Source organism: Xiphophorus maculatus, chromosome 17, assembly GCF_002775205.1.
Source record: "Xiphophorus maculatus strain JP 163 A chromosome 17, X_maculatus-5.0-male, whole genome shotgun sequence".
Lineage (NCBI taxonomy): Eukaryota > Metazoa > Chordata > Actinopteri > Cyprinodontiformes > Poeciliidae > Xiphophorus > Xiphophorus maculatus.
This window is the reverse complement of record NC_036459.1, coordinates 11,441,469-11,469,004: the sequence shown is the minus strand read 5'-3', so window position 1 is coordinate 11,469,004 and position 27,536 is coordinate 11,441,469. Positions and strand designations below refer to the sequence as shown.

The window sequence follows — 27,536 nt, the reverse complement described above, 5'->3', positions numbered from 1 at the left end:
CATAAAGTTAAATTAAAAAAACGCTTTTTAAAAAGAAATTTAAATTTAAATGCTAGCAGATTACATTTAATAAGAGCCCTCTCCAAACATTTCTCCTATATATTTAGCCAGATTAATTCTCTGGAAAGGCTTTTTTTTCTTGTTACTGAGCAAGATGAATGAGAGATTGTTTAACTTTGAACCCCAAATTAATTTTACTTCTTATCTCAATTTTGTTGCCAATAAACTTACTGATAAATGGATTTTCTTATGCTAATTGAGTTCTTAAATGTTACAAAAAAGCAGTAGTTTTCAGAAATTGTGCTAGTCATGCCTTGTCTTGTTTTGCATTTTAACTGAACTGGGAAGCAAGTTTAGCAACTTTTGTCATTTCCTTGCTTCCCTCCTACTTTCTACTTTTTAAACTGAAGGAATAAAATCCAGCGTGTGCATCGGTGGCACACTAAAAGCTGAGGAACAACTGGATATCATGCATACTTTTAATACAGATAATCTTAGAGACAGTGATGTTAAAGGCTAGCTGTAAAATCGAGACATTAAAATACTAAGAGAATGTTTCAATTTCCGTATTTTACATAAAAAAGCAATGGACATCAATATGAAAGCACCTTACTCCCTTCACAATAAAAACTGTGGACCCAAACTAACTTGCAACCTTAGAAGTAAGGAAATAGAGGCATCACAAAAGGTCAAAGGAACCTAAAAATTTCAGCTACTTTTAACTCATATCTGACATTCAGGATGCTCATTAGTACCCCATTTATTTCAGCTTACTTAGATCATCATTGCACACAGTCGTATTATTCCTCTTCATACGAGCCCAAAAATGGCTAAAGGCAAAAAGTCAACTCTAAATGCAATCGGGAGCATAATTAGCAGAAAAGTAGCAGCCTGGGAAGTGAAAAACCTCACTAAAGAGCGGGAAAATTAAAGATTTATGTGCTGCTTTTTGCATAAATATAAATCTTCTTATTTTCCAGAAAAGCCTAGAGTGTGTGAAGTTTTCTCTCCTCCCATCAAACTTTACCCTTTTTTCTAGTGATGCGTGTTTATGTTCACTGGAAGCACCTAACACATTAGCATTATTCATAGCGTGAAGTTTCCTCAGTCTGCCCTTTGGTGGAGAAGAGAAACGACTTTACACTTCATTTACACTTCACACTAGATGTGAGCAGGAGGAGAGCTGTGCCTGTAAAGAAAAATGCCTTCATCTAAACAGACACCTGGTTGCTTAAATGAGAGATTTGCCATTGTCTAATTCAACCAGATTCAGTCGAGATTTAACAATATTTCAGTGTGACTGCAAATCTTTAGATCTGGCCACGCAAATTTGTGAGTTTGCAAGTGACAAAGTTGTCTGCAAATTCAGATAAAGCTTTTTTTGTTATTTTCTACAACCAAACACTGCCTTAAAGCAGCACTATGTAACTTTTATAAAAACAAACAAAAAAGTTTTTAAAGTATTTTTTTTACTAATACAGCCTTCATATTATAAGACAGATAATCTGTGAAAAAAATTGAGGTCCTCTACCTTCTGGCAGTACTCCTCCTATTGCCATCTGAAAAAAATACAGTCTTCAGCCATAAACAACCAATCAAAGCCAGGAGGAAGGTCTTAGCGCTGTCAGTCATGCTTGTGAACACACTCCCCTCCCAAGCCCTCTCTGCTATGATACAGCTCCTTCACCACAAAGGAGCCAACCATGAATGCTCAGGCTAGTTAGCATAGCCGCTGATGACAACAGATAAATGGTTTTCCTATTATGGTAAGTTGTTTCTATTAGTAAATTGAGCAGCGCTTACAAATTCTGGCTATTTTCATTCGGAAAAGATCCGAATTCAGACTGCCATGAAAAAGTCTGATATGGGTCACATATGGGCAAAAAAAATGGATTTGGGTCACAATTGCCTGCTGTGTGAACATAGCCTAAGTACCATTATTATTATTAGGTCGCTGGTACAACATTTGCAGGGCATTTGCATACATTTCTTACCAATACTTTTCTCACTGGCACATTTGTGCAATATGTATTGTGTCTCAAAAAACATACTAGACCTAGGTTGATAGAAGAGTAGCGGATCTATGCCACAGAAATGCAAGGAAAGACACAAAACAGCGTGGCAGGGCTGCTCCTCATTAAAGTGTGTCACATGTTTCCACGTAGAACCAAGCAGGGCTTCAACCGTTCTCCACCCTCAGGACATTTCCCATATCAGCATAAGGCTTACGGTTACACCTCCCACTAAATGTAATCACCCCCCTGCTATGCAGATGGTTTAGTGTTATTCTATCTGTAACTGGACTCGAAGCCAGACTCTGAGTGGGCCTAATGACTTCTAAACCCAAGCTGGTTAAGCGAGAAAGCAACACTGCCTCTCTGGTGCAACCTGATCTCCCTTTGGACCACCTGGTCCAAGGGTGTACACAGAAGCTACAAAACACACTCGACAGTGATGTACAAACATTTCAATGCTTCTAAGCACGTTTGTAACATTTCACATGTAGAATTGTTTGGCTTTGAAAACAGGCTACAGCGAATATGCCAGAGCTTCGAAATTCAAGCAATCTGCTGTGAATCTCTATGAAATACAAAATATACCTATAATTCATGTTCGTCGCCCTGAACGATTGCACATAATAGAGATGTTCTTGGCAAAAAAACAACTCCAAAACAAAAAATAAAAAAAAATAGAGATTTCACCTGTTTCATCTGATCTAACAATTGGTCTTAGAAGAAAAGAAAAAAAAAATCAAAGATCTGATCTCCAGATCCAACTGGAAGAAATATGTAAACATGGAGAGTGCTGGAGGTTCTCAACATCTTCAAAATTATGCTTCAGTATCTCCCCCCAGTCCTCTAACTGCTCCACGTCGAGGGGATTCTTTGTGCATATTTCATGTGTATGTGTGCTCTTCCGTTGCAAGCAAATGCCTCCACTGCATCCATAACTGCTCCAGATGGTTTATCTTAGCATCTGTCTAACCTGACAAAACATAGCCTGCAGCATGTGGCCATAAGGTGTGTTATTTGGTTATTCTGGCAGAAGGTTGACTTCAAGCTGTATAATAGTAATTGTCTGAAAGCGGAGTGTAACAATAGACAAAAATTACTACATTTCCGGGCAGGTTGGACACTTCTATGACTTCAATTGATATCTTTTTTTCCTGCAGGGTCATTCTATCAAAACAAATCTGTGGCACCGCGGAAGCAGAGGTTGTGCCCAACTATTTTAATGAGTGGAAGAGAGGAGAAGAAATGACAGACTGGGGAAGTGAGATGGAACAGACCTGATGCTGTCTGATGACTGAGGCAGTCAACCTATCTGTTTTGAAAAGCTTTAGAAGAAAATGTGAGGATTTAACAGAATTACTGGTGGTACGCAACTCATCTTTCAGAGCTTCCATTGACTTATTTTAAACTTTAAACTCCATACAAATCTCTTAGGACATTTCCCCCTCATTTCGTGACCATGATGTGCTTTGGAAAAAGTAGTTGTACCCCTACAAAATTCAAGCCATTTTCTGTAGATTTGATCTGAATTTATCAATACAAAGTAAGTCGTACCTATTAATAGGAAGAACACATAGCTCTCAAAATGTTTGACCACTAACATGAAAATTGTAGCTGTGATTTTTATTTGTACTATGTAGAATCTCCGATCATTGCAATAACAACTGCAAATCTTCTGAGTACGTTTCCACCATGTTTGTACAGTTAGAGACTGAATATTTTGCCAGTTTTGTACATCTCTTCCTCATACAAAAACATACGCCTCAGTCATATTCCTTTTATGTGACTATTGTCACAGATTTTGAACTGCTCGTGGGTCTGGACTTTGACTGGGCCATTCTCATACATGAACAATTTGACTTCCCCTTCGTCAACATTGACCAGATCCGCTTTCCCTGTTAAAGAGTCACATGCCCACCACCATGGTTAATGAGGATGGTGCGTCCAGGTGGTTCAGTGTCAAAGTAAAGGAGTCTGAATATAAATCTGGACCACACTTTTCCGAATTTTGTAATTATCTGCTGCTTTATCTTAGCCTTTTATTCAAAATCTCAATGAAATACATTGAACATTGTGGCTATAAAATTCCAATACGTTGTAGAAAATTCCCAGCCTTCCTAACATCTCATTGATCTTTGACATAATTCATAATCACCGAGAGGTTAAAAAGTGTTGATCAATCTTTGAATTGCATTTTTACACCGTCCAAATAACGGAAAAAGGCAGTAAAACTGATGGATGGATGCCCTGACCCTTTGCAATTATCATTCTGTGTGATAAATCGAAAGTGCAAATATGCATATCTGCTTTTGTATTGTTCAGTGGATTCCACAGGCATCACATGTTCATCCTTTGCCTCGTCTGAAGGGAGTTAGAGAAGAGGCGGCGAGGAGAGTGACTGTGCCCAGGGAAAGGGCTTTTATCCCAGGCTTATCAGAGCCAGCGCAGAGGGAGATTGTTGGCCAGTGGAGCAAGACGCTGATTGTTGTTGCCTTCGCCTGCCCTCTTTCCCCCAATCAACCCTGGACATCCCTTTCTCCCCCCACTAACACATGGAGGAACAAAGTGTATGTTTGCTCATGGGTAGACAGACTGGAAGATAAAGAAACATCGCATAAACACTGGGCAGAAGCATTTAGTGATCATTCTGTCACTTTCTCTCAGTTTTTCGTAACTCAAGTAAAAAGTCTTAGTTTACATAGGATGTACTTCTATACATCCTTGTGTTACTGGCAATGGATATTCACCCTTTTGCTCTTCCCAGTTCTTGGCGAGCAACCAGAAGACATTCTACCCACGGTGCCAGCGACGAGGACATATGCACTTCTAAATCATGTGGTATTATCACCAGGCTGAGCTCCAATGAGCAGCTATAAACATGATGGAAGACACCAGATGATCAGTGTTAAGCAGCAGAAATCATTTCCATTGTGTGTCATTAATTCTTGTATTTCTTATGAACAGAAAATATTTTACCTAGGTAAATCTAACAGTTTGGTGAAAACAAAGATTGAAAATGTTTTGTAAAAAAAAAAAAAAACGTTGAGGGCATGCAAGACTGTCAAGACGATTTACGGTGATAGGTAAAAAGGTCACCCTCGCCGACCCACGTCGACAGGCGGACAGCGTACTTGTTGGGATGAAAAACGCAGGAAAGATGGAGAGGTCAGCACAACGAATGGCTCACAACCCCATCAGAAAGATTGAAAAGGACAAACAAAAGAAGAGTGCTACTTTGATTTGTAGTACGTTTTACAACCTCAACATATGAGATCACTTATATTATGCTGTACCTTTATGTAAAAAAGAAAAAAAGAGCCATAGCCTCTCTGGCGAGTAACTACACTTCCCAACAAATAAAGTTCAGCTTCAGGTCCAGTTTGGGCATATGGATGTGCCGGCTGTGCGGGTCTGACCCCAGCCTCCCCTGCTCTGTGTGGCACTTGCAGGACACCTCGGGTGGTGGCGGGGGCGAGGGGCTGGTTGTCTAGCCTCCTCTGTTCTGTCTAACAGGCTGGACATGAGGCACGGCATCTGTCTCTAGAGGAAATGCTCACACCAGAGATTGGCCTGGTTCGCAACAAGAGCAGACCGGTATACATAAGGTATCCAACGGGGGGAAGGTGGATATTTTCAGAAAAGGACCTGCAATAGTAATGTAGGACATGTGTGTTATACACGGTTAAAAAAATCAGTTTGTAATCACTTCCCTTTCTGCTCACTGACCTGATGAAGCAACATTGCAAACCAAAAAATTCCCTCAAAAAAATACAGCAAGGCATGGGCCGCTTATACTTAGTTCACATGCCAAGATTTTCAAGCCGATTTTTGTCCTGTTTTCCCCGTTCCTACAGTCGTAAGGACACCCCGATTATTTCGACGACTTCGAAGATAATCTTAGGAGATATTCCTGCCGTTTGTGGTGCACTAAGGGAAATCTGGTTCGCTCAGAAGGATGTCGGGACTGCTCAGGTCTAAAATCAAGGATATTACTCTGAACTCACATTTGGTTTCGGGGGGTTCTGGGAAATTTTCTATCTGACATTTGACTTGTTGGTGAATGAAATCAACAACCAAAAGTGTAAATTACTTTCCTCTTTTGATTGGATACTACAAAAAGTCCCAGAGTACCACATTTTCACTGGGTTTATGGTGCATTAAAGTGATTTGACAACATATTTTTGGACAAGGTATTCTTTTCAATCGTCACACTTTTTAAAATTTATTAAAATGCTATAAAATCACAACTGGATGCTGGTCATGTAGATAATAGACAACAGAATAACATAAAATAATGTACATTTCCCCCATGTACTGATAAGCTGGTTGACGTAATTAATATTTTTTCTTAGGTCTAAATGAGTATAATAATTAATATATGGCATATATAACATTGTTATATTGCTGTAATATTTTTTTGCACTACAGTTTTAGATAAAAGCAATTAGATTATGCAAACTGATCTTATTTTATATGCCAATAACAATATTGGGAAACTGGTATCATAGTTATACCGTGGGAATCTCAACCCTGTTACACTCGTACAATTTGCCGTCTTCTGCGCTTTTGTCTGACACAATAGTGCTGATTTTGGTCAAACTAAAGTACAAAACATATGGGCCCAGTGAGACACTAAAGGCCAGAGGCTGTGGGACAATTTAACACAGCCACGAGCAAAATACATGGAATAGCATTTGCTACACCCTGAATGGAGCCCCGCAGAGTGAGTTTGCAGAGAAACGAGCGCGCACACGCACCCACACACCAGGCCATGCACGCCATCACAAATGCAATGTTGAATGTAAATGGTCTGACGAGAGTTATAAATCTCTCAGTGGCCGCTGGGCAGCTGGGGTCGAGCACCCGGCGCTCCTGTCAGAATAGTGCAGCTGTGTGTGCAAAGATAGCTGGTAGTGTGGAGAACAGGCCTGCAGGGTGAAAACTCAAATTGGTCTCTGAAAAGCTCAGTTACTTTTTCTAACAGTTAGAGGTCTGTTCACAATATTACATGTCAGTTATAGAGGGAAAACCAATACCCTAACTCCAAATGGCTGCCATTTCAGCTGCCATTGTTTCAGCCTCTAAATATATTTTACATCCTTGAAAAGAAACTCTCCCAAAGGGTTTTATCATTCTAGAAACTCGAATTGTATAATTCATCTGTACCGGTGTAAAACATTTAGCTGTATGAGAGTTTAGCTTTCCAGTGTCGACCCACAGGAAGAGTTTATGAACTGCAACTGGCAGGCTAAATGCTGACACTGTCAAGAAAGAAAGCAGCTGTTTCAGCACTTTCGTCCCTGGCTAATAAATGTCTTTAATTAATTAAATGAAGTGCTGTCCTGAGAGCAATACTCTTGAGATGAGAACTGATACAATAACACAGAGACATTAAACAAACTACATTTGCTGCAAAATGCAGATTGGTTGAAGGATAGTTTGTGTTCATTCTGTCATAGTCTGTGGCTCCTACCAGTACAATTTTTTTATTAAAGAGGGCCATTATGTTGACTTTGAATTATTTTAGATTTTCTTTTCCTTTGAGCCAGTCACAGACGAGTACCTGGTGTGCTTTGAAACACTGTCCTACGTATACATATGATTGCGCGAGATCCACCTAATGAACGTTCTGGTAAAGAACAGGACTCATGGTTCCATAAATGACAAGTCGTCATGTTGAAACAACAAAGTTACTGCAGACAATCATCATGTTTGTCTAGCAGACTGTCTGTTCTCCACTTTCCAAGTTTCCTTCATCTGTGGAGAATTGTTCTAAATCTACTGTAGTTTGCCGTCCGTCCAAACTCTTCGAAACGTCTTCAAAAACATATCCGGACTGATAAATGTCGGTTACGCAGATCAGAACAAATTGTGCTGTCTTTTTAAGATATTTCAGCTAACTTCAAGTTGCAGGTTCTATCTGAGCAATAATTTGATTTTACAGGTGTGGTAGTGTTGTACTCATTCACTCAATAATAACAAAAAAGTCAACAATTTAAAAATATTTGGTAAATATAAACCTGAAACCTCAGCTAATGTGTGTTTTTGTTTTTAAAACTAGACCATAATTTTTTCTGCTAAGCTCTCAAAACAACCCTTTCAAACAGATAGCCTACCGCCAATACACAACAGAAGGAGACTCTTCAACAAAATTTCACGTTGCTAAAAGCCACAGGCCATAATATGATGAGGTAAGCCACACACAACAGATGAGCCTCTAGACAAGTGTTAATAGGACACCCTTTGCACCTGTCCCCACCTGGCTTTTGGGGATATTATCAGCTTTCCGGAGTAGTTCACAAGCATAATTAGCTAAGAGTGTTCCGCTGTATTCCTATGTTGAGTGTAAAATATGGGAAACACATTTATTGTGTGTCTGCTGAAACTGAATTGAGAGACAGCAGAAAGTGAACACTGAAATGGAAAGGAGAGCAAAATTAATGAAGGTTATAGAGAAGGAGAATTACGCAAAAAAAGGAAGGAGGAAAAAATGACGAAAGTAAAATGAGACGGAGGGATCGTTGGGGAGTCTCCCTGGATTTGCAGAATCCCCCTTAGCCTCAAGTTTCAGGCCAAAGTCACACTGACACACTTGCAGCCTGATGAGCGGGTTTTTTCTTCCTCTTTCTTCAACACTAAAAATGAGAACTGTTGGTGTCCTCTGGCAGTCACAAAGAACATTTGACTGTAGTGTGGCGACTTGTACACAGACAAGGAATACTCTCTAGGACATTTGCCAAGTGTAATTAGGGATTAAAATGCATCATTATGACCATTTTAGTGTTTGTTTCAGCCAATCTTGATGTGAACCCAATGTTTTATGGTTCATCTGCTGTTATTTTACACCATAAAAACTGCAAAAGGCTCTTCTGTTGCTTTGGCTCTTTTTGAGTACCCCATAAAATCTAGTTTACTTGTAGAACCTCATTGAACACAGGCACCACAAAAAATGCCACTTGTTTTACATGCAACTTCTTACTCTGAGTGTTATTAGTAACTTGTTACTGACATGGTGAAATAATAATAGCTTAAAGTTTATTTCCCGCAAATAACCTTACAGGCCTAATGTAGGACTCAGAGAATTTTGTTGCCTCTTCTCTTTGCCTGCCCGCCTCGCCCTGAGTTTACCCTCCAGTTTGAGTTGTTTGCGTTGTCGTAACTGTGACTTACGTCTCTTGCACGAAAGCTCTTTTCACTGTCTCGATATTTTTTTGTCATTTTTATAAGACAAAAATGACACAAAACACAAAAACTCACCTAAAAAAGTTAGTTTTTAAAAACATAGCGGCCAAGCAAAGACCAACTTGTCATCAAAGACATTAAGTTACTTAGTTTGACTGGCTCCCCAAGCAGCAGGCCTAACTAACCAGTCTATGAGCTTGTTAGGCTCCCAGTGTTGTAGAAAGAGAAATAAGAACAAGCACATTTGTTTAAAAATCAGCACTAAGTCAAGCAGGTGTGTATATTATCTTTTTTTTTTTTTTACTTTGGTTTATGCATTTAAACCAAAATAATAAAGGATAAGCCTGTAAATACAACAACTGCAACCGTAAATCTCTTTGAATATTTGCTGCTTTTCCATTTCAAATACAATTCATGAAAGACTCAAGGGCGTCATACAGTGAGAATCAAATACCAGTTAATGCCAAGTCAGGACACAAAGACAGTTTTGTGATGTACAGTATATCGTTATGCCATTGTGGGTTTGTTTGAGAAAGTGTTTATTTACAAATAAATTAGAGCTGTAAGCACAGCAGGAAATATAAAAAAATATTAATATTCATGTGCACATGGTTGTTGCTTGTATAGACAGATAGGTGATATATAAGGGTTTTTGTGGAAATGTGATATAATTTTTGCTTTGAACCTTATAATCCTTATAAGGATGCTTTTGTTCAGTTTACTGTATGTTTAAACAGCTTAAGAGGCTTAGATTTCACAGCTGGTCACATAATGCACCTTCTGCTTTTGGTTACGCGAGTAAATTCCCTTTTACATCAACAACAAAAAGGAGCCATGACCTCCTAGAGTTTCCTATAATTGGCATGGCTTACTTGCTTATCTGCTTCAGAGGCATCCAACATAAACAGCACAATCCAATTAGTGCATGGGGTAATAATAAACATAAAAATTACATGATTTTCAGATTGCAGGTTTCTGAATTACATTCATTAGTTTAAGCTTTTCAACACTAATGGAAGATCATAGAATTTATAACATTTTTATTACTTTAGAGAGAGAGAGAAAAAAAGAAACTATTAAGATATTCACCATAAACATACTTTATATCAGCAGCTAAGAGCACATTCTGATGTACTTGTATCCATAGCTATGTGAACGCACCGGCACGGTTTGTAATTTGATGCCTCAGATTGTGCCCTACTGAGTTTCCCCGCTGTCTGTAACAGTGCAAGATACTAAATGATGAATGAAAGAAGAAGAAAAGCATGTACTTCACCAACAATCTGTCCATTTATCCCACATCAACACAGTCCAGTTATCAACAGAGCAAAAAGTAAGAAATGTGGCACCTTCGCGCTTTACTGAATCATGATTAACGTTTCCAAACAAATCAGTCTCGATGGTCAACTTGACCTTTCCGTCAAGCAAGATTTCAGAATTACGTGTAATTCTCAGCATTAGACTTAAATAGAATCAGCACTTAGTGTACCCAGGACATCAATCGAAATAAAACTAATAAAAAATGGTTGAGAGCAAATTATAAATGTGATCCAAAATAAAATTAAATATAAAGCACCTTAATACCTACTGCTTAATATCTATGGTATGTTTGTTAATTAAGCAATAGAAACATGCAAAGAAATATGCTACACAAATGAAACTGAAAGTGAAACTGATATCATAGCCTACATTCTAAGCATCTAATAATTATCTAGTAATATGTTTTGGAACATATTAATCTAATCAGCAGATGGTCAGTTAATAGATAAAAACGAGTTGTCACTACAAAAGTAATTTGATACTGCAGAACAATGTGAATTCCACACCTTTGATTCCAATATACATGAACTATTCAGAATAGAATGCATAATAAGTTGCAATATAAAATGTGCTTTATTTCTTTATCTTTAGACCTACATAGCACACAGTTATGAATGAATTTAAAGCAAAATGGCTTTAAATTCATTTGGAGTTTATAGTTTTATCAGAATTTAAAAGAAAATGTTTTTACAGCTTATATTTTTGGAATATTGGAATGCTCTCTGGAGGTATAGCAGCTTGTTTTGACCACATGTAATGTCTGATGAGGAAGTTTTGAGAGAAACCTCAAGAAGCAGTACTTTCAATGCACAATAAATTCTGCAAGAGTGAAATTGCGTTTGTATGAAGTATATGGTTACTAGAATAAACTAAAATCCATACAAGGCAACAAAAGGAACCTTTTGGTAAAATATAGAAATAAATCCCAATAGGGTTTTCAAACCAGTAGCAAAACAAAGCCGATTTTACAACGGGCCAGTAGACCCCCCCCCCTCCTGAAAAAAAATTATAAAAAGAACCAGCAAGACCTATTTGGAACTGCACTGCTTCTGCTTCTGTAGAGTCATGGGCAGAGGAGATGTGTTGATTTCCCCTGGAGCCAGTGCAGGAAGAAGAGCTGAACTTGTCCTCACATCTTCTGCTGCTAAGAAGAGATAACTAGCTCCATTCACTTTGAAGGAGAACGAAAACACGCATGCTCTCAAACTCTGCCTGCCTGTTCCAAAGTGACTAATTTCTCTCCACTTTCCTGCATATTCCGCTCACTTCCCAGCACTCACTTTTGGGAAATCCATTTCTCTCCGAATACCCAATTATTTCGACCAGGGAGGGTCCACGTCACCTCACAGCGCTGTCATCCTTCGTTCTGCGCCTGGTCTAACTTACCTGTGCAATCTCGTAGAGCAGTTTGTAGTGTTCCTCTCGTTTCTGCAAGGTGCACAAATTGCAGCCCATCCTAGTTGTCAGGGAAACGGTGCCGAGTGCCCGCCGGAGTGTGTGCGCTTGTCTGCGGCGTGTGTGAGCTCCCCCCAGGGCGATCCACACTCGGGCTCCTCTTCTTCGTCTCCCTCACTCTTCCTTCTCATCCGTGTATCCTCAGAGATCCCTCCCTCTCTCTTTCTCTCTCACACACATTTATGCTACCCAAATTTGAGAGTTTTTCTTCTTTGTATTCCTAATGAGTATATAAGTCTCTAATTAACTCAGTAAAATGCACCTGGCTTCCCTTTCCCTCTTGCCTGTCCCTTCCTCTCCCGGCTCTCACTTGCATGCCTCCATACACTCTTCTCTCCGCCACCTCCTCTCTCAGTGTGAGCGTACTCTCTTCTATGCACACACTCTTGGCTCACAGAGACACACCTCCTCCTGTGGCAAGCTGCCTACACATGCCTGCTCCCACTTTCAGTTCATGAATAGACAGCATCCTTATTGGCTGTTTAAGGAAAGGAGGGTGGCTGGCTGAGGGCGGACAGCAGGGGAGTGTTAAAGGGAGTGGACCCGTCTCAACTTGTGAAGACTCAGTGATTGACCATTGGTTTGAAAAAGCACCCGTCCGCCACCTCCGGATCCCCCCGTTTCCAAAAGCTCGAACCAGCAGCTAAAACACAATCTCCGCAGTTCATCAATTTGGCGAGAGGGCTATTAGTCAGCACGCACATTTAACAAATGGATCTGGCATGGAAATCAATCTCATTTGGATGCAGTCGGATAGCCTTTTGCACTCGGCTCCGTGTTTTCCACGAGTGGTGTTCAGTGGCTGCCATAGATTTACAGTCAGCACGCGATGCTTCCCCCGGCATATGCTTCCTCTCTCTCCGCCCGCAGTTAGACAAGGGCACCGAACCGGGCTGACACACAGGAAGAAACACAGACTAATATTGATTGGCTTCAAATTAGCTTCCAGCACTGCTGGTTCATCTCTTCAGAGCAGGGGGAGACCGAAAGAAGAGGAGGAGGAAGGAGGATGGATGATATAGAATTGCAGCTATGATTAATTAAAATGGCAGTGATGGCATTTATCAAATCCCGGTTCTTTTTACGCTTGCAACTAAGAAATCTGCACCTAAGCACCAAATGTGCTACTAATAAGCTGAAAAATCCCTGACTGTGTGTAAAATTATTTGCAAGTATAAGATATTTAAATAGGCATGTATTCTTATTTTTAACTACTTTTCAGCTTAAAACTCAAAATATTCCAGAAATATCCGGAAGTTGTTGTCTGAGCAGAGTATCTTGGGAGCTTAACAAACTGGCACCCCATTGAGGGTCAGTGCATTTCCAAATCAACTTGTCTGCTTCACAAATTGTAATCCATGTAATTTATCATCAGAAAATCCATTATTTATGCAAAATGTTTCCATTAAAACATTCTGGTTTTTCTTAAACTATTTTTTACCCGAGTCATTTTTACCCCTTCTATTATCATCTCATCAGATTTGTGTTGTTGTTGTTTGCCCTTTAAGCCGTTGTTGGATAGTCAAAGACACAAGATGATAACTGCAATATACAGAAGTTGTTTGAGAAAATTAGCACATTTTTAAATAATTCTTCAACTAAAAAAATCTAAAGTCAATCCAGTAGGGCTATATGACCTCTGGTCATATGAGGGATAATCATCATCATCATCATCTTCCATATACTGTGAAGCCAGGCTGTGTGATAGGATGCAACAAAGAACAGTTTTAGCATCTTGTTGGCTTTCATACCAACATGGTAACGTAAAAAAGAAATGCAAAACATTGTAAGTACAGTCAACAGTTTACCCTTATTTATCTTTACATGAAATGACCGCTGTGCACTGGAGAACTACTTTAGCTCTGGAAGCAGGCAAACCGCGTCTCCAAGACAAATCGTTGCAATGGCTAATGAGCAGAGAGCAAAGATGCACCATCCTTCTTATCGCCACCTAAACAGGAATAAGGCCTATAAAGGAGCAGTCAAGGGTGTCCAGGCAGATCCAGATATAGGTTCCCAGATAAAACCCGACCCTTTGTCTAAACGCACTCTCAAGCCAAGGTGCACGGTGATGAGGTCACTGCTCTTTCCACTGACCTTTGCTAAACAGTTGACGTCACCAACTAATCTCAGAGATTTTTTTTTTTCATTGGATCTTCTGCTCAATGTTACTTTCTTGAAAGTGGTGCAGTTTGGAATGTGGAAATGGATTACCAATATGAACAAACTGCACTTTCATAGGGTCTTGATATATTGTCTTATTGTTTAGCCGTTGCAATTAGGTGAACCTCTAAAACTGTTTGCGGAAGAGGTAATATGCATGGAATCATGTGAAAAATCTAAAGGCTTCTTTCTCTCTGGATGTACTAACCACGAAGAATATTTTCACTAACATACTGTGGGTAAAGGTTTTGTCACAAAAGTTTGACACCAGGTAGGATATCAGCGCAGACATTAAAAAGCAAATGTCAGTTATAAGAGATATACCAAAGGTAATTTTTTATTTAAAAATGTCAAAATAAAAATAAAAGAAAACATACAAGCAAGGAATCGCATAAATCTTTAGAAAAGGTGACATCATCATGGTAGACCTTTTTTGTTGTTCGTGTCAGTCTCTTTTCATCATACCCTGAAATGGGCTCCCTCTGACATTTCATCATCCTGCCTTCTTACTCGGGCGTAAACGAGACACTGGACAGGCTTGTGCTCCCTTAACATTTTGAATTGACTTGTGTAACTTTGACAGCCGTGGAATTTGGAACCTGTCGAAGAGAAATTGCGGGGTACCAAAAAAAAAAAAAAAAAAAAAAAAGGCACTTCATCTTTGATGTCTCGGAGCAGGACTGGCAATAACGACAGCAAAGTGGTGTCATACATGTAAGGTCTCGTGCTCAATGAATTCTCTGACAGGTAGTTAACTTTTGGGGCGAAGAGGGTAAGGCGGTTTCAACTATTTGCACCAACTATTTTATATTTCATGGTGAAGTCTGTCGTTTGGATCTGCTGGTCTGTCAAAGGTTAACCAAAAATAGCTTGTTAGTGTTGGAAAGTGTGTCACTTCAAAGGAAGCCTTTACCACCACATTAGCATAATGTGCTGTGTGTTTGACAATGATGGAAAATGTGTCACTTAGCTCAGTTTTGTGAGCTCTGAACCATACAGTCGCGTGTACAGTTTATGAAGAAATTAAAGAGGTTAGGCTGACTGAACTTTGGGGTGATGTTCAAAGGATCCCAATAGCAAATCTGATAATGTCTTCATTCCATTTGTAAAAAGCCTTCTAGAAAACCAGTGACCTGTGAAAAGTCTGTGTCTCCAACAAGGCTAGCTCTAAGCACATTTTGTAAACAGAAAACTGAGACACTGTAAAGACATATCAATTATCCAACCTAGACAGAAAAGAGTTCTGCTCCATTCAAAACTACTTTATTTATGCCGTAATATCATCCAAGTATCCTCAAAGAGTTGTTGTGGCAGGAAGGATCCCTGCAACAGATCTGAAAACGCCTCTGACTGAGTTTCAGTTGCTGTATGAGAGTCTCATTCGTGACTGTCGTGATATGCTGCTAACTCAATATCCAGGCAGTAGAGATGATATTCTCCAAAGACTTCCAGGTGGTATCCTGATCAGATAACCAACCTTGACTGACTCCTTTTAAAGCCAAGGAGCAGCACTGGATTTACTCCAGGCTTCCTCCTGAATGATAGAGTGGATGATGGATGATGATGGATCCTATTTCCAAGGTAGAGTTCCAGGAAAGAAGCCAATTTGAGACAGTTTTAGTCAGGATTCATTTCTTTTGGTGATGGTTAACAAAGATAAACCAAGAAATCACAAGAACTTATAAAGAGCTTATCAACTCAGCTTTTTATCCTCTACAATCGACTGCAATAAGCCATCTAGCCATTCACTCTACGTCGCTCATGATCACAAGATTCTTGAACTTTTCTGTTTGAGCAAAAGACCTCCAGTTTTGGAGAGCAAGCTACCTTTTTCGACAAAAGTCGACATATAGTCGTCAAAATGAAAACATCAGACCTTGAGATTCTCAAACCTGACACCTGCCTCGACATGATTACGTCTGAGATCCTCTCCATGAACGCCACATGTAGGATCATGGCAAAGGGCAGGGAACACGTTAGGAAATCCTGATCAAGGATTGCCCTGTCGATATTTTAGTTTTCTGTCTTAACTGTCAAACATATAACCAACTCACAACTACCTGAAGTAATGAAGTTTGTTGTTTCACCAACTTATTGACATCACTGCGAATATGGAAAGATCAATACAAAACAGCTAAGCATCTCAAAATCAGCGGTGTGGGAAGAGCCTAAGGGTGACACACGCAGTCCTCTCACCGGCCATAACCCATTCATTATTTAACAGTCTAAACCATTTGTCTACATGAAAACACAATTAGAGTGCTACTCACATTATGAATCTAAAGGGCGAGGAGAAATAATGGTACATTATGGTAATTGAAAAGCAACCATCCAATCCGATTTCTTTCTCTTTTTTTGACGTTCTGGTAATTACATTTTAACTATTAATAATTGTTTAATTACTCTGCAGAAGGCCAATGCTGAGTTCCAACATTCATGATGATTGTCTTTTCTCCACTGCATTGTCTTCTGACTCTGACCATTGAAGCAAAATGTCTGACTTCGCAAAATAAAAAGAACGAGGGATCCCAGCCAGTTAATTGTAAAGTGAAGACAATCACAGCGCAAACAAAAGGCTGACGAATCACAAAACAGAGAAGATAAAGCAGCTAAACTGGGATGAATTTTGGAACAAATTGTTTTAAATGTGAAAACAAATGTGCAGTTGTATAAAAAAAAGAAAAAAAGATGAAATCACTGTAATTTATCTCAACATTGAAGCATAAGTATGGTCTCTCTGAGCACCATGTACACACACAGAGATAGTCAAATACAATTTTGATAAAGTCATTTTGCAAAGAACAAATAAAATCAGCTATTTAACGAGACATGGTTTTGTTTAAAAAAAGAAAAAGCTAAGATAGACAAATGGATTAATTTTATGCTGGTTTTTGAAACAATGTGATAAGGAAGGCAAACGTTTAGCACAAAATGGAGGGCTTCTTATAAATATATGAAGCAACAAACAACCAGAGGTGGGACATCACTGGGGGGAATTTGGGATCCTGTGTTTTTGAGAAGCCAAGAGTCAAACTGTCATCTGAACAACTGACCTCACGACGGGGTCAAGTAATCCATAAGAATGGATTTGTCCTCCAGCAGTGGAAAACAGGTTCAGATCTCCTTAAGCAGCTTCCCTTTGACTATTGAACAGTGGGGATAAAAGGGGAAAAAAAGACTCTAAATTAACCTTTAACACAGAAACTTTTTTGCCACTTAAAGCTGACTTGTTACCAAATACCAATTTGAATGACTGTTAAATCTCAGACTTTTCAAAAAGATATAAATACAATTTTTTTTAAAGTTGATAAATATCACCCACTCAATTCTTTTTCAGATCTTTTGAATCTCATTCAGGGTTTGATGAGCTGCCTATCTCTGTAGGTAGTAAGTTATTTAGAGCTACAGCTGAGGGTCTAAATAACAACACATGGTGCCACAGCAGTAGTATACAAATCCCTCTGCTGGACCACTTAAGAGACAAGGGTAATATTTTTGGGATGGCGGTTAATTTCTTACAAAATTTTGATGGTGTCCAAATATCACTTGTAACCTGAATCAGTTTTTATTTTTTTCCATCAAGATTTCGCCTTTTATCTTAATATATGAACATGTAATTTAAATCTTAAGTATTTAGAAAATGAGATCCAGACCTCAAAATTTAGTCCACCCATTTAAATGAGATAATAACCAGTATTTCAGAGTTACCTAAACTCAAGTATCGGAACAAAATCACATAAATACTGGTGAGATGTTAAAGTGCTGAAGGAGTCTGACACAAATTCCCCAATAAACTGAGTTTCTGACGCATACATTGGACAAATTTTAAACTAAAAAATGTGTAATGTACAAAGAAATCAAACAATTAGACAAAGATAACATCGCATTCATTTATGGTGCAATTTTCTTGAGTTCTCATGTGCACACCCGCAAAAAACGAGATCGTGTTGCTTTGTTATACTTTGGTTGTATTCTGAGCACATTTACACCAATCAGAGCTCATGTGTCACCCAAATGAGACCCAATAACCAATGAAAGAGGAGACAGAAAGAAACAACTATCTGTCCTTTAGCCCTGGGGTTTGAGCATACATAGATCTACCCTGTGTGCTCACAACCTCACATATACGCTGTAGTGCCGCCGGGCTCTTGGCTTGACCTCGTTGTGTTAACCCAATAGCACGGCTCCAATAAAACTGATTAGAGAAGTCTTCCCCTGCTGCTTCCAGGCCTCACTCCCGGACTAATGGCACAATCGGGCCCCTTAAACTTTCCACAACATCTGTGCCAGTATTGAACTGCGAGGACAAATGCAGTAACATGACCAGCGGAGAGCCATTGTTGACCCGAGGGAGAAAGGCACGAAAGCATACAGGAGACAGGGAGACAAATAGACAGAGGGACACAGTAGATGGGTAGAAAATAAATCTGGAGATAATTAGATTAGTCCATTGTATTGATGCTCCAAGGTTTCTATTCTTATTTCTTCATCTGAATGCAGCACACAGCATCCTCTCCTCAGCTTCATGCTCCAAAGTGCAGGAAGGCCAAACCAGCTGTTCACTTATTGTTCAGGTGCTTAACAGGATTACAGAGGGGCACAAGGCCAATCTTCTCTATGCACACATGAACGCGAAGGGGTGTTCATACTCTGACTTGACCTAAATATTCAGACACAGGTCGAGAAGCACCTCTGACTATTGTCCCCCAGCTTTTATTGATAAGGAGTGGAGTTCAGCTGAGCATGCGGGTCTACTGTTTTTGGGGGGCCATTCAAGAATGCTAAAGGGTTGTAAACACACACAAAATGCTGCGTACAAGAAATCCAACATTCTTGTAAGGACTGTAGCTACTTTATTTTATAAACACTACAAGGAGAATGTTAACAAAAAAACCCAGCTCTTTGGAACTTCATAGAGAATTTTATGAAATCAGTACCAGATATTTGGCATTATTGGCAGAAAAACCTGGAGCTATGGTATATACAGTTGTCATTATGCCATATATTGGGATTTTTTTGTCATGGTAAGAGCATTTCTGTTAAGTGGATTAAAAATGATGTATAGTTTTTAGAACAAAAAAATTTATGTAAAAAAAAAAAAGTGTTGTACCTTTATATTGAGCCCCTTTTACTCTGTTACCTGTAACTAAGGGTGTTCTATGAAGGGCCACAGGGCCAGATCAGACAAAGTTGTGGAGAAGTTTAATGTAGGGTTATGTTTTAAACCAATATTCCAAGCTCTAAAGGTAATACAGATCGCTGGTCAGTCCATTATTAAATTTGGAAAGTGCTTGGCAAAATTCCAAACCCAACAATACACAAAGAGAGTCATTTTAAAAGACAAATAAAGACTCTCCTGGTCTCTATGTTGTTTTTTTCTCTTCAGCTTTTTTCATTTGTACCACTAGTTCAACCTGGGTTTAAAAAAAAAAATAAAGTCCTTTCTTAGGGTTACACCAGATTTCGGCAATTAAAATAAACATCAAACGTTTCGTTTCATAAAGGTTAAAAAAATTTTGTTCAAGAAGTTGAACAAAATGTTCATAGCTGAAACTTAAACATGTGGGAAATACAATACATTTAGGCTTTCTCATCATTTTGCCCTTCACTAGGGTACTTAAGAAGATTCATTGGAAAATGTATTTCAAAAGAAGCTCACTCTCCTCTGATTCAACATCTTTCCATGCGTATAGACTCTCCTCTAGAATAAGGGTATTCGTATTTTGAGCACACAGACTCTGTTTAAAAAGACTTCCCTGTTGGGAATTAATGTGTTCTTAATCTGGCTCCCCGCACATGGTGATAAAATAATGTATGTTCAGGAGACTTAAGATTAGTCACACACCGCTGAACTCAAAGTGTGGTTCTTGCTGTCGTGTTCTGTCCAACTTCCTGCTTCCAGCTGCTGGTGACACCTTTTCTGTTTAATCCTGACTGAAGGACAAGCCGTTGTCTGTCAGACAGATAAGGAAGAGGCCTTTGTCTCCGTGATCCTCCTTATGCGTGTGTGTTGGGTCGCTGTTCGAGTCTGAATGCCAAGCAGAGGTGCGGCCAAAAGCAAAAAGCTCTGGAAACAATGACTTTTGGCCAGAATAGGCACAAAAAGAGCAGATGCTGAGATGACACCCTACCTTCAATTCACAGAAATCCCTTGCTGCTTGCTGTTCACACTGACATTTTAAACTAAAAGTAGCATTGATTCAGAAACTATCACTGTCTAAGGCGCTCTCACAGTGCCTGGTTGAAGACCAGCTTGCAGAGCATGTGGCAATTTGTTCCATTTTGAAAAAATAAAAACCTAAACCTTCATAGTTCAAACCTGAATCTAGCATCTTGAAATCTAAAGCTGGAAGGCACCCTCCAAAAACTTGCAATTCTAACTATACTCAAAGTCTGTAATATGACAGAAGCTCATCTCATATTGACAATCATGTGTACATTTTTCTTCAAAATTCATCTTTACAATTATGCATGTTTTGTGCCAGTCTATCACAAAAAATCCAAATAAAACACATTCAAAGTTGGTAGTTTCAATTGGATTTTAAGATCCCTTAGATCATTGTGTTTTTCTGTAGACCTGAATCAAAATCTCATGGTTAAGTAAGGAGAAGTTGAGCGAGGCGTATCAATGTACCCTGAAATATCCTAGGAGTATTGGTCTTGCCTAATGCAAGACGTGATTGTTTCTTTAACTCATAAAAAAATGATCTAATATGGTAAAACGGTGGGGAAATAGCCTTCTATTGCTTATTTTGCAGAGTTAGAAAACAAACAATACTTCTTTTACTTCCAGAAGCTCCTCAAAACACAGGATTAGATTGAAAAGTAAAAAACAGAACAAGTGTTAAGTTATTTTCTTTTAAATGTAAACATTAATGACTGCCGAGAGTTAGTTTTTTTTTCATTTGGGCTGAGCTACACCATGTTACAAATTATTATGCAAGTTATATTTTCTCAGATTTTCTTAAATGGTCAATGCAAATGATGGTCAGTATAATTTTCAAGTCATGAACTATTACAGTATAAATCAAATTTTACTGAACAAAGCTCGCCATGAGAACAGTAATTATTTCAAAAATAAAAAACTCAAAATGCACTGTTCCAAATGATTATGCACAGCAGATTTTCTAAACATTTTATGGATTATAAAAAACTGTAAACAGTCATTCTTTGAATGTGCAGCATTAAGTGGTCACATGTACTAAAATCAAAAGCTATTTCAATTAAAAACATCTTAACAGACAGAGTTACATGTTAACATAGGAGCCATTCTGATATCAAATCTCCTCCTCAGTACGATAACGCTTCAGTTTTCGTTAAATATCTAATGTTTTCATACCTTGTCATACGGCACTACACTATCTGATGATTTTCGTCAGCAGACAGATCCTTTCTCTTTCCCATATTGCTTGAAACCTGTGGCCTGCTTAATAATGTGGAACATCCTTCTTTAGTAGATTTCCTTTAATTGAGCTCAGCAGACAAACTAATCAACCAGCTCTCTGAAATTAATTATAGTGATTCAAAGAGCCCTGACACACAATACCATCTATACATTTAATAGCACAACAAAAAAATATATCTTTATGATACTTAAATACAATTTGCATAATAATTTGGAACACAGTATAAGTAGTCCGCTGGGTTGTAAAAGAAGATTGGTCAAACCATTTTGACGTATTATTATTGAGGGGAATATAAACTGTCCTGCCTTCAACTGCTTTTCCACATTAACATTTATTGTTTATAGTTCACTGAGGGCCTCGGAGCATCTTTTTGTTATATTTCAAGAATTGGCTTGAAATATTCTATAAATATCCAATAATACTTATAGAATACTTGTGTATGCATTTGAAATATTCTTTGCACAATAAACACATGTGACTGATTGCTTAATTGACTCGCTCATTCTGCAATGTACGGTGTTGACTTGATAATAAATTGAAGGGTAAAAACAGCAAAACAAAAACATCTAACCTCAACAGATGTGACAAAGGATCGGACTAAGAACCAGAAACATGCAAATTAAACAACACCACTACCAACATAAAAATTCAACCAAAGTCCACCGACAACAAACTAAATGTTGGATAAAGCAGCCTGGTTATGTTTTACATCATAAAGAATATGTTTTTACAACCAGGTTGTAGCATTTACAAAAAGCCAGAACACAGGTCCATTGTGACCACAGAGGTCAAAGTGGTAGAAGAATCAGATTACCTCAACTCTTCCAATGCTAATCAGCATTGGTTGGTCAGGCCTTTATTTCCTTTTTTTGTTATAAATGGTAGCTAGCACAAAGTATTTTTCTCCACCCTCAACTGAATGGCCATTTTTCCATCGATAACATTCATTCACTGGCCTTGAATCTAATTTGAATCTGAAATCAATTCTAATTGAGGACTTTCTGCTCAGCTAGCCAAGGTCCATTATGCACCAACAGTTTTGAAAGAGGAGATTCAGATTTCCACTCAAATGTTATGTGCTAAGCTGCCATTCATAGACACTAAAAAAGGTTTAGGGTTTAACCTATTACCAGCTAAGATTTACAACTAACATCAAATGACTGAAAATTCCTATGGGAACATCAGAATCACAAGTCTTACCTTGTGATTTCTTTTTAATCATTATTCCAATAGGAGATGTTTTAGGTAGATTTCTATGATGGAAACCTAATCCCTGATGACTGATATTTGGACGTGATGTGGACTGGCTCGTCTTAGTTTGCAGAGGAAGTGGAGGCTTTGCTGAGGCTTTCTGGCCAGTGGTGTGGTGTCGATGCTCCAGGTGAGATCCTCAGTAAAATGCACACCCAGAAACTCAATGCTGCTCCCTCTCTCCACAGAAGCACCGCTGATGACCTGCGCTGGGTGCTGGGTTGCAGCTCTCTGGAAATTGACAAGAATCTCTGTTGTTTTTCACATAATTAGGAGAGAGATTGTTGCCACTGCGCCACTTGGCCATCTGGCTCACCTCATCGATATAGCTTGACTCATCGTTAATGAGTAATCAGTGGTGTTGTCTGAAAATTTGATAAAGACGAACTTATATGTTGCTATTCAGCTTTGGCTCAGCAGGACGGAAAGTAGGGGGCTCAGAATGCATCCCTGAGGGGCCACTGTGGTCAGAATGATGGTCCTGGATGCATGGACCGACTCTGTCTATTGGTACAGCTCTCTCTTCACCACAGCAGACTGGTACTGCATCACTGCAGTCGCAGCACTGATCCTTCTATCAACCTCCCACTCCATATTTTTCCTCATTCCCTCACCCCAAGAACCCTTGTAAAAGATGAAATACAACTAAACCTAAATGGATTGCCAATGAGTTAGAAGAGGCAGTAACTGCCACCTAAACACAATATATAAAGATGATGCAGTCACTGAAAAGGGAAGTTCCTTCTTTTTCTTATAACTACCAGCCTGCAGGCCAACGAGCCACTTTTTGAACCTCAATCAAATGCACCAAGCAAGAATTAAAGTTATGTTAACTTCTCAATACGGCTTCAACAAACGTCCCATGTCCCTTTCAGCACTGGACAGCTCCTGCAAAAAATTCTCCCCACCAAAACAGACACAATCACAACAGGAGACAGGGCAGGTACAGAGCTTTCTCAACCGCACCAACACTGTCTGCAGAAAACAATTTCATCACATTCATGGTATGGTTTTAACATATTGATGTGTCACTGATGGCTCTGAGAGGTGCAACAATGTAATCTGTCACTCACCGTCCTATCTATGAACACCTGGGATGTGAGGAAAATCCAGCTTAACTCCCAATTTCAATTGTCTACTTGTGAAAGTCAAATGCTTCACACAAAAGACAAACAGAAAAAATGTAATCACCCGTTCCTTTTCTTTCATTTCATAATTACACACTATTGTATGCAGGTTTGTACCAATAAATTACATCGAACTTTTTTATTCATCTAAGGCTCTATATACGTGTGCATTACTTAGATTTGACATTTGTCATCACATATGGTGGAGCGCAGTCTTAAGCTCACTTTTTACCTGGCAAAGTTGTTTCTTTTAGCATCAGCCTTGACAGTAATTTATGAGCCAATATAGAGCCATGTTTTTTTTACAACCGGACTGTATGGGAACAAAATAAAAAATGGAAGAAAAAAAAAAGCTCAGAAGGTCAGGCGGTAGATTTTGTTTTATTGGTACATGGCAACAAAGACAGCCATATTGCTGTCAGGAGCTTTTTACAGCATTGTTTCCCGGTTGTTAAAAAGACAAAATCCACCCATCAGAAATTATTGGACTTTCCTCATTTCATAATAATAATAATAATAATAATAATATATATATATATATTAATTATCTCTCTTGCATTATCTCCTCGCGTGCCACGTGTTTAAAATCAGAAACTGATGAAGTAGGGTGCGGCGGGATAAGACACCCCCCCGCCTTTTTTTTAACCTGCTTTTCTCGAAATCATGCTGTGGTTGTCATGGCAACGAGGCAATATGACAGAGCTGATGACAGAGGAGCGCTAAGCAGAGATCTGTCACTGAAATAGCCTCATATGGTGGAGCCACGCTATAATGATGTGTACACCTGTGAGTGTGTGTGAGAGCGTGCTCAGACGGATCTTCTGCTGCGTCTATGAAAAAAAAAATATATATATATATATATATATATATATATATATATATATATATATATCTGTCTAATTTGACCTGGGAGCTCCCTTCTCCCCAGAAACATAACAAAGCGGCTGTGTCGAGTGGGTCTGACCGGAGCGCCATAGTAGCAAAAGAATGAGTACAGTTTTTCTTGTTTGGTGCTCTCACCGACACTTAAGGTTGCCGGCGGCAGATTAAGCTCCTCAATCAAACTGTCTTCATGCAACGCCGAGACAAATTCGTCTTTGTTCCAACATTTTAGCAAGCGCGAGTGGGCAGAAGGTCAAACTTGATACGCAAACGGATGAATGAGATCTTCAGTTTGGGCGTGCTGAATGAGATTCACTGAAGTTTCCTAAAAGAGAAATGATTCTTTGATTGAAATTGTTGCATGGCACAGTCATCGCCAGTGTTTTTGCACAATAATGTATAAGATTTGTTTGCAAAGAGGTTTTGGCTGAAACGGTTTGTGATGGAAAAAAAGGTATGAGGCACATTTATGAGAGAATCTGCATCACCGCTTGTGTTTTCAGTTCTACTGCTTGTACGGTCACATTAACTACTCATGAATATTGCCTGTGAAACATAACTCGCTAATGCTTGTCATGTTTTCTTGCAGCTACAACAGCTTAATCTTAATGTACATATAATGTACAGTACAGACCAAATGTTTGGACACACCTTTTAATTCAATGAGTTTCCTTTATTTTCATAACTATTCACATTGTAGATTCACACTGAAGGCATCAAAACTATGAATAACACGTGGAAATATGCACTAAACAAAAAAGTGTAAAACAACTGAAAATACCCCTTATATTCTAGTTTCTTCAAAGTAGCAACCTTTTGCTGTGATTACTGCTTTGCACACACTCTGCATTTTCTTGATGAGCTTCAAGAGGTCGTCACCTGAAATGGTTTTCACTTCATAGCTGTGCCCTGTCAGGTTAATAAGTGGGATTTCTTGCCTTATAAATAGTCATGAAAATAAAGAAAACCCACTGAATTAGAAAGGTGTGTACAAACTTTTGGTCTGTACTGTATGTAAGAAACGTGACCACAAAATGGTGTCCTTCCATAAAAGAAAGAATAAATTCGCATGGCAAACGGTTCAAGGATGCATGGTTCAAGAACAGCAATGTATGAGCACAAAAAATAAAAACATAATATGCCTTCCCTTTCTGCTGTTTTTTGTTGTATAAATCAAGTGAACAAAACAAACACAAGTGTAAGACATCTAATGTCACTTTACTTTGTTAAACCATAACAGGATAAGAATGGATGAAACAGAAAAGATTAAGAGAACTCACGCAAAACATGAGTTTCATTAGCTTCCACCTGCGATCATTCGCAGAAACATCTTGGGGTTTAGACTGGCACAAATTCAAGAAGCTACAAAACAACACGTCACAATTTGCATGCAAATGGAATAAAGAGGTTACAACAATAAAAGATCAGATTAGAGAGAGTGATGTGTAAAAAAGAAACTGATTTCAATGCCATCGTCAAATCAGTCACAAACTAATGTGATACTGCTTTATTCAAGAATTCATAAAGCATACTTTGTTCAGTAATAGGCTGACTGGTCATACATTTTCTCTGTATAGTTTATTATAATGTTTAAAATATTAATTTGTGCTCCGAAAGACATTAGGAATTCTGTGCAGACCTAAAAGAAAAAACAAAAAAATTGATTCAAACTGAATTAATGAATTTTCTTGAGTGCATTTCCTTCATCTTCATTTGAAAAATAACGCATTCGTGCTCAAGTCTGGAGATTTCCCCAGAAATGTAGTTCATCTATTACTTTGGTAATAACTCAAACATGCACTGCACATTATGAAAGCACTCTATGTTCTTTTCAGCTGCTTCACAAAAAAGGAAAAAAATAAATAAAAATCTACTTTGTTTTTTTTTTTCTCCACAACCTCACATTTGTGCATAATTTAAATTAAACGTGAAACTGACAGCTCTGAAGGTTACGGCTTCTTTTCGCCAAACGAAATGTTATTATTTGACTAATTTAAGGCTTCCAGCGACAAATCTGCCGCACCTGATAAAGATTTGTGCCAATTGTTGTTTTGAGACATCTTTGTAGCGAGGACCTGTTGACCCGTCTGTTCGGCTGCTGATTATCTTTTCAATGGCGGAGGAAAAATATGTTGCTCATTAGAAGTAGTGGAGATTGATCGTGGCCTCTTTGCCTCGGCACGGTGTGTCTGATTGGGCTGCAGCAGAGATAATTGCAAGTCTTGTTGTCTGATCAGCCGGATCTCATTGCAGTCTTTTCTCTTGTTGCTGCCTGCACCGGAACCCGGCGCTTACATCAGTCAGGGGGTCACCGCTTTATTCTTTAGCATTTATGCAAATATCTTCCTGATGACAGTTCCTTCCATCTTTTGCAGAAGCTCAGATCTCAGGCTCGTTATGGAGTATGCGACAGATGAAAAGTTTTGAGCCTCTTGCTCCCGATTGTCTAATCTATGCAATCTTCCTCTTATATGAATCTTGGCATTTTAAAAAAAAAATAGCTGAACAAAGAGATTATAAAGCTGATTTAAGCAAAATAAGATGCATAAGACAGTTCTGTGTCTCACTGAAAGCCGCGATAAAGTTATTTTGTTGTATTTTCCATCTTTTAAACACCGCCATCTTTGTTAGTACATGTGGCAGCTTGCAGCAACATACAGCTTCTTCATAGAGTTTTTTTCCCCCATTGGTTTGGCTAATCTAAAAACTGAACATGTGTTTAGATCATAGAAAATGTA

General features: G+C 38.7%; 1 protein-coding gene across 1 annotated transcript in view; it reads right to left on the bottom strand.

The window, feature by feature from the left end:
- The window catches only part of LOC102236641 (PDZ domain-containing RING finger protein 4-like), a 39,352-nt gene extending 27,050 nt beyond the window's left edge, over positions 1–12,302 (bottom strand). Inside the window, exon 1 of the mRNA XM_023349745.1 lies at positions 11,901–12,302. Within this exon, the coding sequence (XP_023205513.1) occupies positions 11,901–11,969 (69 nt within the window). The 5' untranslated portion in view covers positions 11,970–12,302. The remainder of the gene's footprint in view (positions 1–11,900) is intronic.
- Between the last annotated feature and the right edge of the window lie 15,234 nt (positions 12,303–27,536).